Source organism: Acyrthosiphon pisum, chromosome X (genome assembly GCF_005508785.2).
Source record: "Acyrthosiphon pisum isolate AL4f chromosome X, pea_aphid_22Mar2018_4r6ur, whole genome shotgun sequence".
NCBI classification, from domain to species: domain Eukaryota; kingdom Metazoa; phylum Arthropoda; class Insecta; order Hemiptera; family Aphididae; genus Acyrthosiphon; species Acyrthosiphon pisum.
The window spans coordinates 1,748,145-1,763,997 of NC_042493.1; the positions used below are offsets into that span (position 1 = coordinate 1,748,145).

The 15,853-nt window shown below is 28.9% G+C and overlaps 1 protein-coding gene across 2 annotated transcripts in view; it reads right to left on the reverse strand.

The window, feature by feature from the left end:
* LOC100162552 (filamin-A) overlaps positions 1 to 15,853 on the reverse strand; it is a 142,003-nt gene that overhangs the window by 75,372 nt on the left and 50,778 nt on the right. For both annotated transcript variants that reach the window (XM_008180618.3, XM_008180619.3), the window contains exons 3-5: positions 1,162 to 1,312; positions 207 to 316; positions 23 to 120 (exon numbers count right to left, since the gene is read on the reverse strand). In XM_008180618.3, the coding sequence (XP_008178840.1) occupies positions 23 to 120; positions 207 to 316; positions 1,162 to 1,312 (359 nt within the window). The remainder of the gene's footprint in view (positions 1 to 22; positions 121 to 206; positions 317 to 1,161; positions 1,313 to 15,853) is intronic.

The window sequence follows — 15,853 nt, forward strand, 5'->3', positions numbered from 1 at the left end:
GCTAAGACAATATTATTATTACTTGTTTGATGTTAAGCCAATCGTCAGCCAAGCCCATGGCCTCCGATGCATTTTTAAGTGCGTTGTTGGATTTCCAGTCCTGCCAATCCGGACATAAGCCTACAAATATAAATTATAATTTTCAAATTAAACGGCCATTTAATATTTCGTTGGCAAAACCACGACGTTGTAGGTCTGAAAATTACCCGGAGCTACGGCATCGACCAAAGCGCCAACGGCCTTTCCGTCGTTCCAGTCTGTAGTGAAATTCGAAATCGGTATATCGGGAACCTTACTCTGGATCCAGTTCAGCAATCTAAACAGCACGTAGATTTCAGTATTTTAATATTTTTTTTATGCATACAATAATATTATAGGTAGGTAGCCAGAAAACGAAAATTCGTCGATCCGTCGCTACCATCCTATTATATATTATTTGTAATCCTTTGTTAGATTTAATCTTAGCTGCAGTGCCCCTGCACGTATTATAATGTCCCATGTACCTCCCGCGTCTTACACGGAAAACGCATTAAATCGGTTGATTTTTTTTTATCCATTTTGTTTCGTCCATTATGTGTTTTTTTGACGTTTAAAGTATACAAAAAAAAAAAACGACAACAGGGTTTGAGTTCATATTATTATTTAGCCGAAGCAGACAACAATGATTTAATCCTATTTTTTATCTTATGCCCAACACAACACCCTTCGACTGTATGCATTCTTATTCGTCGGGTACACTACCTACTTACTTAACATTCCACACCGTCTGCGCCCTTAACTCTACAACTACTGCAGTTGTGGCATAATATAATATTATGTATTTCGAAAATTATTGTACATTTCCGTTTCTTTCTTCTGAATAAAACCTCATTTTTTATTATTGTTTAGGTTTTCTTTATCGTATAATATTACTGTGGACGCGAGTCGATAAAAATAGAACGAAATGCGACGAAAAAGAACAATTAATATCTATACGTTCCGAAGTCAAAACATTTAGCAAGAGCGATAAATTAACAATTAATGTTTCAAAATAGAATTGACACACGCGGTTCAAACTTTGATCAACAATAATAAGAAAGGTATGTGTTGAAGAAAAGACAGACCTATTTTTTCAAGTCGATAATAATATGTTATTTATTTATTATATAAACTGTGTATTACCTTTGTTTCGGTGTTGCTCCTTTTTCGTTTGGTACTTGCTCGCCACCAAATTCGCCATCCCACATTGGCATCGATATAGAGTAATGTAAAATCAATGTCCATATTAATCCCAAAATCAATTTCAATTTACAATCAACAATATCGGAAGAATCTATAAAATAATTACAAAATAATAATATTACCTAGACTAAGAAAATTGTTTCAATATTTAAAATAATGATTTTTTTTTTTATATATAAAATATCTTTTCAAAAAAATGATTAATAATTTATAGTTTATAATATTAATATTATTTGTATAGAAAATACCATTTATCGAAAACATCCAAGTACTCAATTGTTTCCTAAAATGTCGATTTAATGCAGCCAAACATGGGTAGGTTATAGGTACTTAATTTTTAAATTAAACTTCATGCTACATTTAAATTTCTTAACAATTTTTATAATTGAGGATTTGTAGCAATTCGTCTACATTACTCTAATACTCTATTGCTTTGTGTAACAAATATGTGATAATTTTCAGGCGAAAATTTTTAGAAAATTTGTCACAATTAAATAAACAACATTTCAATGAAAACATTATCTTTAAATATATTGTTGTAAATTTTCTGTGATTCACTAAAAATGTACCAAGTGTTAGAAAGTTTTCAAATAAGTACGACTTTTTTTCGCGAATTCGATGTCATCAATTCAGAAAAGTTTATGACTCAACAGCGGTCTGAGCGTTATAATATTAAAATAATAATGTGACAAGCGAAGAAACACTTTAACGACAATATATAATACATTAAAATCTTACGGAAACACTTTTTACCATCAAAATTTTTTTTAGGAAATATATAAGTGTACACTCTACATACATAATAGCTTAATGAGATTAACAATAATTGCCTATAAATCACTGTATAATGTGTATTATAATGTATAATTTATGTACCTACATGCATCAATTGCATATGAATTTAATTACAACGTTGGTGAACTTGAATTTCCCGTTTAAGACTTGCCGTGCATAATAATATAAGTAACGTTATTAAAATCGACATTTAATTAATTTGCAGTTAAGGAAATACAAAATAGGTAATAATATTCGGTGTAAAAAATGCGGACGAGTCCGTGTTAAACGTCATTTCGTTTTTAATGTAGCGATAAACGCATAGTATAAAAACGAGAAATGTCAAATACGTAATCACGGTTTAATACAGTAAAACATATTTAAAGGCAATGTTAATAATAACAATATGATAATATAATATTTTTTATATAATTATATTTTGTGTATAATATGGCATATACACACGAAATCTTGGTAATTCCTTAATATTATGCCAATCACAATCCGCATCGTGCAATTATAGTTAATTGTGCGGACAATGATAAATAATGTTCGTGTTTCAAACATAAAATATATGACAATAATGCAATATCGAAAGTCATTTTCGTTGATGGACTTTATAATGATGTAGGCGGTCTACTCTGTATCTACCTATGCACGTAATTATCATCGGTGTACGCATTATTATTATTATTATTATTGGTAGAACGAATAAAATATCAAAAGAGATAAAATAATGTTATTAAAAATTTAAAGAAATTGTCAAAATAATATGATTGACGACTATACTAATAATGTTAACATATATTATTTATATTATAGAAACAAAAAATAAACTGTAAACCATACGTACCTACAAAGTACAATATTGACTTGAACAACAAAAAAAAAAAACAGTAAAATATATAATTTATATATTTTTATTTTGTATTTTACGTGATAGCAACCATGTGGGTATAAAAAATGACCGAAATTACAAAAAAACCGTAAGCCGATGACATTTAACACATAGGTATTACACGGTTCTCCAAATCAATGCCTCGTAACTCATAAAACATAATTTATCGTCTACATCAAAAAAATCCATTATATGCGTAATTATCCAAAGTTGGTTTTCATTTAAATTGCATACTAATCGTCCAGTCCTGTATAGACACTACTATTAGACACAAAACCCAACTATGGTGTATCGTAATACTATAGACATTAAACATCACCATAAGAGGCATCGAAAAAGTGTTTACACAAAAAAAATACTATAATAGAAAACTAACAGAATTTAAATAAATATGGACAAAATGCGAATAATAATACCTAATAGTATATTGATAATAATAATGTAATATAATAATAATGTTCAAAAACATACAGAGTTATGACATGTCATCCCTAACCTATATGGTTATATAGGTATAACACTAATGAGACAACTTCAACAGCGGCATGACATCATAATCGGTTCGATGACGGTTCAGTGTGGGTTAAAAAAATAAAAAGCCTATGTACCTATTGTACCTATACCTATACATACCGCGTATACGGTATAGAATTCGATGCTCTGGTATCTGGAGCATAAAGCGTAACGAGCGATTGTGTGTGCGTGTATACTTGTACAGGTACCTACCTGGTAATTTTTTACCATGTACACACATACATACATACATATTACGCACGTTAAGGTATATTATAAATATATTATGTAAAACAACGAAACCATACGCGTACCTTGTATTATAATATTATATTTAGGTACCTACCGGACCTATACCAGACCTACAGGGCCTACTGGGCGATCCGCTTATCCAACACCTGCAGAGGCGGACCTATGCATACTCGTTGCTCAAGTCTTCTGCGTAGATTGTGAACGCATCGATTTCGGTAAAATAAATAATAACACAATAATTATTGGAGGCCGCAATAATGTTCGAAGATTATACGATTTTCGTACGTATGTATTATATTATTGTTTGACATAATAATATAACACTACGATAATATTAGTTCATTAATTCATACGTTGTACTCGATTTTTATAATCAATGATTTTTTATTTTGATGACAACCAATTTTTTGTTTTTAAATTTTTTGTGCCGAACCAGATAATAATCTATACAAGCTTTGTCGTTTAAATGACAAATATAATATAATATAACTAATAACTAATTTTTGACATTTTTTTTAATAATGCATTTAAACTGCAGACTGCAGGAGGATGGGTGAAGTGCCAATCTAATCTAAATTTTAAAGTTTAAATGCTTTAAATTAAAATATAATATGTAGGTAGTCATTAAAAAACCTAAAAAATTGTAAGACTTACAGTTTTTTCAGAAGTCATAAAAACTGTTTGGTATTATTATAGATGATACATATTGCATAGACAATCACTTTTTATTATTTAAAAAAATAATTATAAATAACTCAACTTAAGTTAATAAGATATTTTTAAGTTTCCATACATAACTTTTAACTTAACTGAGTTAAAAAATTAAGATAACTATTAACTTCCTACACTTCCTACACTTTTAAAAATGATTTCTATCAACTTAACATAACCCAATTAAAAATTATCATTATAACTTGCCCATGCAGGTTCTGGTAGAACAACCATGCAGATAAATTATTGGAAAATTATATTGTCTTGCGCATAGTATTATAATATAATAATTGTAGACGTTAGGGAAGAAATCGTATTGTGTTCAAGGCACACAATATATATTTTATCTTTATACCTACGGGGTACACATCAGCTAGTCTGCGACAGAAAATATGCTGCAGGTACTTATGTATATTATTACATACGATTATTATATTATTATTATTATTATACAACCATATAGGTATGTCGTATGTGTAATGAAAACCGCGAAGAAAAAATTGTTACGCAACACTCGTATCGAAGCATTTGGAATCGTTTGAGACGAAGCACCCCATACGGCAACAATAATACTAATAAATAATAATGTATACATTTTATCTATACGACCATAATAATATCTGCAGTATAGGTGCAGACCTTATGAAATTTTAGCGATAAGGCGATAAGTTTATTTTATATAACGTTGCGTCTAGATAACTGTACCTAAATAACAAGAACTAAATTCTATACCTATAAAAAAAACACGTGCTGACTATTTGTTTTAATAACGCTGCAATAATCCGCATCGTTTTCTCAAGGTTTTACGTTGAACAATATTATGAAGTTTAAAATATTTGTACAATGTTCTATAATATTAAGATACCGCAATAAAAAGGTTATTTTTACATAATTTTCTGGTCTCTCTCACTCTAGCGCACGAAACAAGGCATAGGTAGTCCTTATCCTGTGGATTCTTAGTAGATATTATAACGATAGATGTATCATATATATGTATTACAATTGATCGTTAAGTCAAAGTTTGTACCTATGTGAAACATTTGTGTAAAAAAAAACACGATCTATAGGACTACAGTACCGAAACGATTCCGAAAAACTGGCATATACCTATATATTATAATATGTAAGACTTACATTGTAAGTAAATTGCGTGGATAGCAGCAGATTTAATAACACGGCGTTTACTGAAATAAAAGATTCGGTTTTATTACAGAAATTATTTAAGAAATACTATTGGAATTCAAATCATCTTGACATCTTGTTATCGTTTAGAACGCCAAATAATTATAATATTGCGAATTGCGATCGCTTTCAAATTAATAGTAACGTCAGACCTACAACACTACACCGCCACTTGTTGTCCCATTAGACAGTGCCGCAGTGGCTCATTAAAAACAGCGCATATAGGTACTTATAAATTAGTTATATATATGTGCATTAATTTCGTTTTATACATGTACCTAAATATTATAATGTTTGGTTTATAATTATTATACACTAGAAACTGTAGCTTATCTTAATGTGACGACCGATCATGGTTTATAAAATTGTATTAATATGCTCAATTCAAATTTAGATTTAGCCAGATAGTTATAGGTACTCGAATGTTCGTCATGACTTTATAATGCGTCATAATATAATGAATAATGAACGTTATTAATTCAAAGCATATTTCTTTAAAACAAAAAAAATTTAAATGCAATCTACTAAGCCAATTTTACTCGGTTTTGCATAAAGATTGCGCTCCGTACCTAACAATAACGAGCACACCATAAACTATCTGTATAAAGGTTTGAAAGCTTAAGCTTAAGGTCAATTTAGATTGCGGTGCAGTTTGTCGTCTTCGGTAAAGGTTTTCTGCTTTTAAAACTATTACTTAATTATTACTTTCGAGCCACAGCGATTATTTCAATTCATATTATGTAAAAAATTTTGATATGTCTAAATTTAAATAAAAACGTTTTTCTTAAATGTGTATAAGATGGCCAGTGTTCAAATAGATATGCGTGGGTCTTAAAGTTTAGATGACAACATATGGACAATTTTTATGAAACCGGACACCGGTGAACTATATGTCTATATTATATCACCATCAGACGAATACGATTGTGTGTTCAACGATTCGGGTTTTGTACTATATATTTAATATTTATATTATATTACCGGACAAGAAACAAGAGAATAATAAATTGAATTCAGTATAATATCTATAAAACCCAGCTAAAATGAAGACAGAAGCTGTGGGTTGAAGCCGTCTTGATATATGAGTGGTATAAATCATATGTGAGATAGACAAGATGAAATACCACGCGAGAGACTAAAAGAGTTTTATATATTAACAAACATAATATTATACCAGAATTCATAAAAAAAATGCAATTACGCGCTCACGACATAGGTATATAATATTTTTTTTATCGGCCGAACGAGTCACCGTCGTCGCGACGTCCGTGTATCGTATTTTATGTAGGTATTCCGCGAAACGTTATTGCTAGCAACAGGTATAATAATATGAGTTTATAGACGCAACAAGTTGCCAGATGATCAATACGCCGACATCGAAGTCCGCTGTCTTAGGTTCAGGAATAAAATATATATTGATGATATGCAAATTATTATATTATCATTTTTACTTCTAGAAATAATAATATGTGCCTTTTCGATTTTATGTCCAATTATTATCATAATAATATGAAACTGTACTGCAGGTACATCAGCAGCTGTAGACCTCAAACGACAGCAGGTCCGACAATGTTATATCTAGGTACCCACATCGTTGGGAATTTTTTTTTAAAAAACGCATTCCTTGTATTAAGCTTCTTAATAATAGATTTATAATGCGACGAAAATTGAAATCATCAGCGTCTGATTTCAGCCAATGAAAAATATATCTTTCGCTGTAAATATATAGGTTTAGGTCCCTACGCGATATCACAGACATGTAATACCTATATATAATAAGAGGTATCTTTATTTTCGATCTAACTGCATTCCACTGTTATATTGCGAAATGTGGCCGGTTGGCGGTTTGGTAATGCCAGCGATATAAAAAAAAAAAAATCCAAAAAAAATCCTATTTAACCGTAACAAAAAAATCGCAACCAACCGAATTCCGAGTACCTATACACTAGCCAGATTTGAGTCGATTCAAACAATATAACTCAATAACTATATTATAAGTCAAATTAAATTTTGTTTTTTAACGAGTAAATATCAGATAATTCCAGTTAACAGGTATATATAAGTATTGGGGACTTCATGTATGAGCGTATGTGATTCGCGCCAAAAACAAAAAAATTGAATTTGTCCCACATCTAAAAATACATTTTGGTAACTTGCGCCAGTTTTCACATTATCAATATTTAATACTGTAATTAAACACTAAAATAATCAATAATAATTTTTTTTTAAACTTATTCTTATATTATATTTTATTCATCAATCAAGTTTATTCTAATCGAGATTGGATACATATTTTCAAGAAAAATATTAATATATACATAAAGTAAAATAAAAATGTAAGCTATTTGTAATTGTAGGTAAGTACCTTCGTACTTTTTTTATAAATTAGTAATATTTCAGTTAATAATAAAATATACAATATCAGGAATATTATAATTCATTGTCAATTGACAATTGTTAATTTTATTAATAGTAACCAAGTTTATTTATTCACGTTTTATGTGTTAAAACCAATGTGAGTTCGGTAAATCCTTCAGGTACGACTTGCGTGATAAAATAATATTAATAATAATAATACTTTTAGGGCTCGGATTTCCACGCATTTACATGTTTTTTTTTTTTTTTTTGAATGCTTGACATGATTGTTTCCAAGATACAAATGTGTTTCATGTATACACTTTGCTAACAACAAACTTTTTTCGGGGCATATTTAGAATTTTTCGAGGTTTTTTATCTTTAATTTAGGTAATTTTTTTAACCTATTTTTAGTAATATTTTGAAATAAAATAATAAACACAATATCTGTTTTTTAAATAAAACGATATTCACAAATTGATCTTGATTTTCAAAGAATTCCTAGTAAATTCCGGAGAATTTTTTTAGGAGATTTTTTAGTTTTCAGGCCATAAACGCATTTTTTGAAAAATCATGTTTCGATATTTTTAGGGTATTTAAATAGCCCTAATAATAATAATATTTTACGATATTATGTAGATATAAGTACGTACAGAATAATAATAATATTATTTTTTTAATCATACAGGTACTATGAGTTAGGCTTTCGGACCTCAAACAGTAATAATATAATATTAATATGGTCATTTATTATCGGACGACGCATACCTAGTTACTTTCCATAGCCACATAGGTATATTATATTATATATATAATATTATAGTATTAGACCCGCGTACGCGTACTATCGGTAGGTACATGATAATAATATGCGTACAAAACGTGCTATGTGTGTACATAATATATTATTATTATTATTGTTCCGGTATAGTCACCGAAAAGAATCCGGTGACTAATGGCATTGCAGCAGCAGCGGTGCAGCAACAAACGAAAATAATGTAAAACTCGGTGTGTTTCGTGTACCTATAGGTACCTAGTATGTAGCCGCCACGCAGTCGTAGGCAAATTATTCGCCTACCCACGCTATAACAATAATAATATGTTTTACCGGGACACAGCAGTATAATGTATTACAATATTATAAATAGGTATACCTGATACAGTGATACCTCATAATATAATACGACGTCATACTAATATAATCGTGTTAGTGCCTACTAATATTGTGTTACTACCTCTACTAATAATATCACACACCGGTGTTTAAGACGCATTCATCCTTGCAGGTAAAAAATAATATAATAATAATATACTCCCGCGATGGTGTACCACGACGTCACGTAATGTGTGTAGGTACTGTGTAGACTGAGCCACCGTGCACAGGAAAAAAAGCACACAGAAAATAGTCCAATTTAATTTTTTTCGTCAAACAAAGTCTTGATAATGATATAAGCAATGATAACGATATAATTTAAAATATAATTACAATTAATAATATTGAAATATAATTTATAACTATAGCTATACATATATAAATTAATGCACGACATACCTAATGTATCTATATTATTTACCTATAGTGTTGTAAAAGTTAAAACCACTAGGAATTTTTTTTAGACATTTTTTGAGAGAATATCCAGTGGATGCGCGCTATTGTCAAAAGATACAAATTGTTAATTAGTTTTTTTTTTTTTTTTTTAATATAAAAATCTCTACTTCCATTTCGATACGAATAACTTCAAGACTGGATAACTACTAGGTAGATTTCTCATTCATTAACGGTCATCGATCTTATATTACACTAGCAACTACCCGTTATAATATTTAACTTTAATTATATTAGTATTATTTTTCATTTCAATTTCATATTTCAATTTTTTTAAACATACTATCAGGAATAACATAGATAGTTTTAAATGTTAATAGATTATTTATATAGTAATTAAACTATAATAAGACTTATACTAGATATTAAATTAATATGTTGAGTATTTCAGATTTCAGGAAATATTAAACGCATTTTCGTCAAACGGCATTGATTAACTGATTTAAGTGCACACGCCATACAGTTATTTTTCACTACGAAAATACACAACTTCCAGTTAATGAGTTGTGCACAACTGACTGCGGTTAAATAAAAACAATATAGTCTCATTAAAATTGTTTAATTATAATATTAAATTACTTACAACCCAATGTATATACAATGTATAGGTAAGTCAAGATTTGGTTAATACCATGTGATTGCTTATAATAGTATATCCCTTGACCAGGGGACATGCCCGGGGGCGGCACGTCTCAGGGGCGGCAAAATATTTTAGCGAAATTAATTTGAAAAATGTAATGGAAAAAAAAAATAATCGTATTTCATTTGATATTTTTGTAATTTGTATTTTAGAAAAATGTCATGAACCACTGTCAATGTCTATTTAGCTGTATTATAAATTGCTTACAATCACACTATCACAGAACAAACCATAGACTTATAATATTAAGTCTATGGAACAAACTACAATCGACAAAATAATAGTGATAATGAAAACAATGTTCGAAAAAATCTATTTTTAGAATTTGGTTGACTATTTTACCCAATAAATCAAAATAATGATAATTTTAAAGTGATATCGACATTCAATGGTTATTGGCCTCTAATAATGGCACCTATACCCAAAAGAATAAAACTTAGTGATGCTCACTACTGTAAGTTAGCTAAAGAGAAAAAAGAGAAGCTATATAAAACAATGAAAAACTCCAACAGAGTTTACCAAATGTTTCATAATTTGAATAACACAATGATAACCAGTACCTAAATATAAAATTACTAGCTTTAAAACTAATTAATTTAATAAATATAAATATTATCTTGAATAAGAAATATTTTAATTTTTATAGATAGTTACACAGATAGTTTATCGGCCAATGAAGATTGTTCATCATATAATATGCAGATGCAGACAATTTTATATTTTATTATGTTATAATTTGTTAAGTAAAAAAAGATTTTAATTTTTTTTGACTATTAAACGGTTTTCATGTATCAATTGATAATTTAGATTTTAATATTAAATAATCTTGATCATGGATGACGTAATTAGTGTAATATTAATATTATACTAATAAAGTTAATTTTTTTAGGGTGGGGTGGGGAAGGGGGTGGTATAAATTATATGCCCAGGGGCACTACATTTCTAAATACGTGCCCTCCTGCTTGACCGTGTTATTGTCATTTTTATGTCTTTCGGGAAATACGATAAATCTATTATTTCTATAATAACCGCTGGAACCACTGTTGATAATTATTTGGGATAGGGGGGACTTAGCTCAAGGTGATGAATCCCTCTTCAGACTTTTCCTCAACACGTATACTTAAAGATTTATAACATTACATAATATTACAATGAACATAATATTATCTCTCATTCACTTATTATGTGTTTATTTATTTACTTTATTTCCATTTATATATACTTATAGGTACATATTTGAGGACAAAATGTAAGCAGCCACTCAACTTTCAAGCTGAAGCCTACAGCTTAATTTTAATAATGGGTAAAAATGTCAAACACCCTTATACATCCGACCAAATATCCGTTATATCTATTAATTGTAATAGGTTAGAACTCATTACGCATGTATTGACCTGAGTTCAATTTTTAAATTGTTTACAATGTCAATTGATTAATTGTTTTTTTTTTTTTTAGTCTAATTATTTTAAATATTTTAACTTGTATACAAATTTGATATTGACAAATATTTACATTTGTTTTTTTTTTTAATTAACTGCAACTTTTTGTTTGAATATTGACTATAATATATAGGTACCAATTGTTTTTTTTTTTATTTATAATAAATTAAATTCAACAATTTTATTATTTGTTAATCAATGACAATTATTTTAAAATGTACTTCTTATTTGACAAACCGACTTTTAATAATTTATTATACATGTGAAAAAAATACACCTAATAATTTTAACTTGAACCTTGAATTAGTCCCAAGAGACCTTATAGTCATATTGCATGAAATACCAAAATAATTAAGCCAACATAATTAATAAGTTTTGTTACGTAAAACGTAACCCAATATGATTACCTTAACATTTCAATGGCATTTTGCCGATCAAAATGATGTAAATAAATACTTGATAATATATTACTTAAACACAAAGTTCATAAATTATATTTAAATTTAATTAACTGTTTTATGCCAAGTTTCATTTCCAAAAGGGAAAACATTAACGGGTTCCATAAAAATAATTGAACTCTTTCTTTCTAGAACGAAATATGAATACAATTTAAAAACCTTTGGAATTAAAAATGATCGTTGATAAAATATCATTATTAATGTAATTTTTTTCTAGAAGCTCTGTTACATTTATAATTATATCAATATGTTGTATAACAAAACGATAAAGCCTGAAAATTGAAGATTGCAAACTTAGACTTCACATAATTTAATGAATAAACTACTTCAAATTGGCATCATTTTGTTAACGTAGAAGTCATTTTATTCAATTCGTAGTAATCCGTTGCTTCAATTACATTTGTCAAATGCCAATGTATATCTGATCTCCCCCATAGGTACAGTTTACGAATTGGCGATTTATTTACAACTATTGTCTAGTATATACATCAAAGGGTCATGAAACGGTTCCAAATTCTATTAAAAAGAAAGGTTTATTATAATTATTAAGATTTAATATTGCACTACATTATTTAGGTCAGAGCGCCGTCGGACGCGGCACCTCTATAATTATACATATTATTAATAATAAAAGGTTCTAACATTGAATCACGTAGCAGGAACTTTGATTGTTTCATATTAAAAATTATAATTAAAATCATAATAAATATTAACGTTTGAAATGTTCAAACACTATAATCACTACAAATTACTATTTTACTCGATAACTGAGTCGTTCCAACATTCATTTGGTAGATAAAAATTAGAATATTTTTTACCAAAAAGTGAAATCATTAATAATAATAAAAAGTAGATATATATCATATTAATTCAACATCAGACAAAAATATATTAAGCAGACACTATATTATTATATCGTTAAAACAAAAGATTATATTCTGTCGTTCGCTCATCGGGTGTAAGATTATTGCCGATATTGTATGACATTAAAAAAAAAAAAAAATGCACATCGACATTTCGTGGGTTATAAACTATTATGATAATATGATTGTATATATTAATACAATATAGTATTATTAACATAGTCTTATCGATATAAATATTTTCGTCAAACACGCGGTTACGCCAAATAATGAGAATAAAATAGTAGTTCCGTTTACGAATTAAAATAAGTCATGTTTAGAGGTACGCTTATAATACTATATAGTTGGTGGGAACGTCTAGATGTTTTAAATAAGATAATTCTCGTCTGACCACTCTCAACGGCGAGGATATAAAAATTGCCTAAGGGGTACGAATGCGCTACGGATAACAGGTTTTCATTTTTTTCCCTCTTTTTATCCATCTCCTTCTTCTTCTTCTTCTTTTTCGTCTTCTACTTCTTCATCTTTGACGACTTCGTCTTCGTCTCGTTCTCTATTATTCTTATTACTACCAAACCAGAAACTGTATCCCACAATACTGTGGTAGTAATAATATTATATTAGACGACTCCGTTTTTACTTATTTATTTCATCCCAGCCACGTTTATCTTACGACTGAAATCATTCGAAAGATCCACGTCAGATTTTACGTTCGTCTAACGCATTATGTTTTTGTATGTCACACAAACAGCCATCAAATGTTTTTTTCGTGGCGTGTATAACTTAACCATAACCTAACCTATGGGCGGAAACCGAGTCAAATCAGTAACCGTCGGGCAACCGGAAAACGTGTCTAGTAAAATTATAGTGGTACGCCCAAAGGGTGACTTTTCTATTACTCGTTTACACTATGTAGTGAAACATGTTACAAAACCGATCGCATGAGTAAAGGCAGTGTTTGCATAATTAATCGAATATACCTATAAACTATAGGTACCAGTTTAAACTCTCAACCTTTTCACTGCTAAGTTTTCTCCCAAAAATCACCCATCTCTGGTGATTTTATTTCAGTTTTTAATATTCTAGAATGATAAATTTAGTTGCCTATATTGAGTAATATTATTATGTATAGGTTTGATAAAAAAATTACATTGACCCGAATTTTAAGTTTTAAATTGATACGACCAGGATAACCAAATACAGCTCCTAGCAAATTTACTTTAATCATTAGAAGTACTGTCAATTTATGTGGCAATACTAAAAATAACAATGATTTATAATCTGCAACATTCCCACCAAAATCAACATAGAAACGTTTTTTTTCAACATAAAATGCTGTATTTCTTTCTGTATTTTTTGGTATAATCACCAATCTGATAACCTACGTATTTTTTTTTATTGACAAAGAAACATAATAGTACGTCCGAAGCAGTGAAATTATATATACAAAAAAAAAAACCATAAAAACATATAAGAATGATTTCTATGTATTAATTTTGATCGAATAGAATAATTAGTCATTAGATTATCTGTAGCAAAATTATACAAACATTTAGGTATATTAAAATAATTGTCACAAATATGTAATAATTCGTTATTTTTTTCTGTATTTTTCGGTATAACCACCAATCTGCAGATAATCCGCGTGTATTTTTTTTTATGGACGAAGGAACGTAATATTACTCCGTATAGCAGTGAAAATATACAAAAAAAAATTGATATCTGTGTCTTAATTTTAAACGAACAGAATAATCGGCTTTTCTGTGACAAAATTATACAAACATCTAAAATATAAATATATAATTGTCACAAATATGAATTTTTACGATTTATCACGTTATAGGTAGCCGAGAGTTATACTCAGGTCGGGTAAGATAATTTCTTTGAATTGTAAAATATATTATACTATTAACAAACGTAGATATTCATTTTCGCAAGTCGAAAATATATATTTTAAGTTATAAATAAGATCCCGAACATGTAGGTGTATTTTATAAATGGGTAAGTAAATTTTTATTTCTCTAACACCTAAGTAGCTAGTTTTTACATAGTTTAGATTCATGGAATATATAGGATCTAATGACGCAATTTTTATTTTACGTTTTTATGGGATTTTATGCGTTACGGTAATCTTTTGATATTATTTGATATCTCTGAATTTGCTCATTAAAATCAATTTTTTTTAAATATTTATTTTTTTGTATGATATTAATTTATAGAATATTTACGGTAAAAATATATACATTGTAAGGTCATCAAGTTCTGGGACTTTAATAATTATAAGCAATATTATGAATATTAGTAATACATTTTATTTTAAATCCACTAGTGTTTCATGAAAAATGTGATATTTAGTAGGTACTACTGTCGTTATAATTCGTACTGGTAGAGTAAAATTCTATTTATTTCAGATCTTGTTATATTTTTCAGCAGACTCGAAGGTATGCATTCCACAACGACTGACGTCACGTGCCAATAGCAACAAACAGAAGAAATGTGCTTGGATAAGAACATTTTGCTGATTCGGTGTCATTGAATAACCATAGAGTAATCACAATTAGTCCATATAATATAAAAGTTAATAATCACGGGCGCGAACACTGGACACAATAATTATTATTGCTTTTTATTACGTGAACGTGATGCCTACAACTGACGTGGTTCTAGCGTGCGAGCAGCGTTGAAGACATAAGCCAACAATTAATCGTATCGTACAAAAGCGCCAAAATTATTATTATATAGCTACAAATGTTATTAGATCTCCGGAGATTTTTACATATATTGAGTATAATTTTATGTTGGTGCAAATGATATGTACACCTTGTACACCTTTTGCGCTATGTCATATAGCTGCAATGTGGTTTAGACATTTTTGGTGCCCCATATTGAAAGATTAAATAATGTACCCACTGCTAATATTATTAAGTATTTGTGGGCTTGT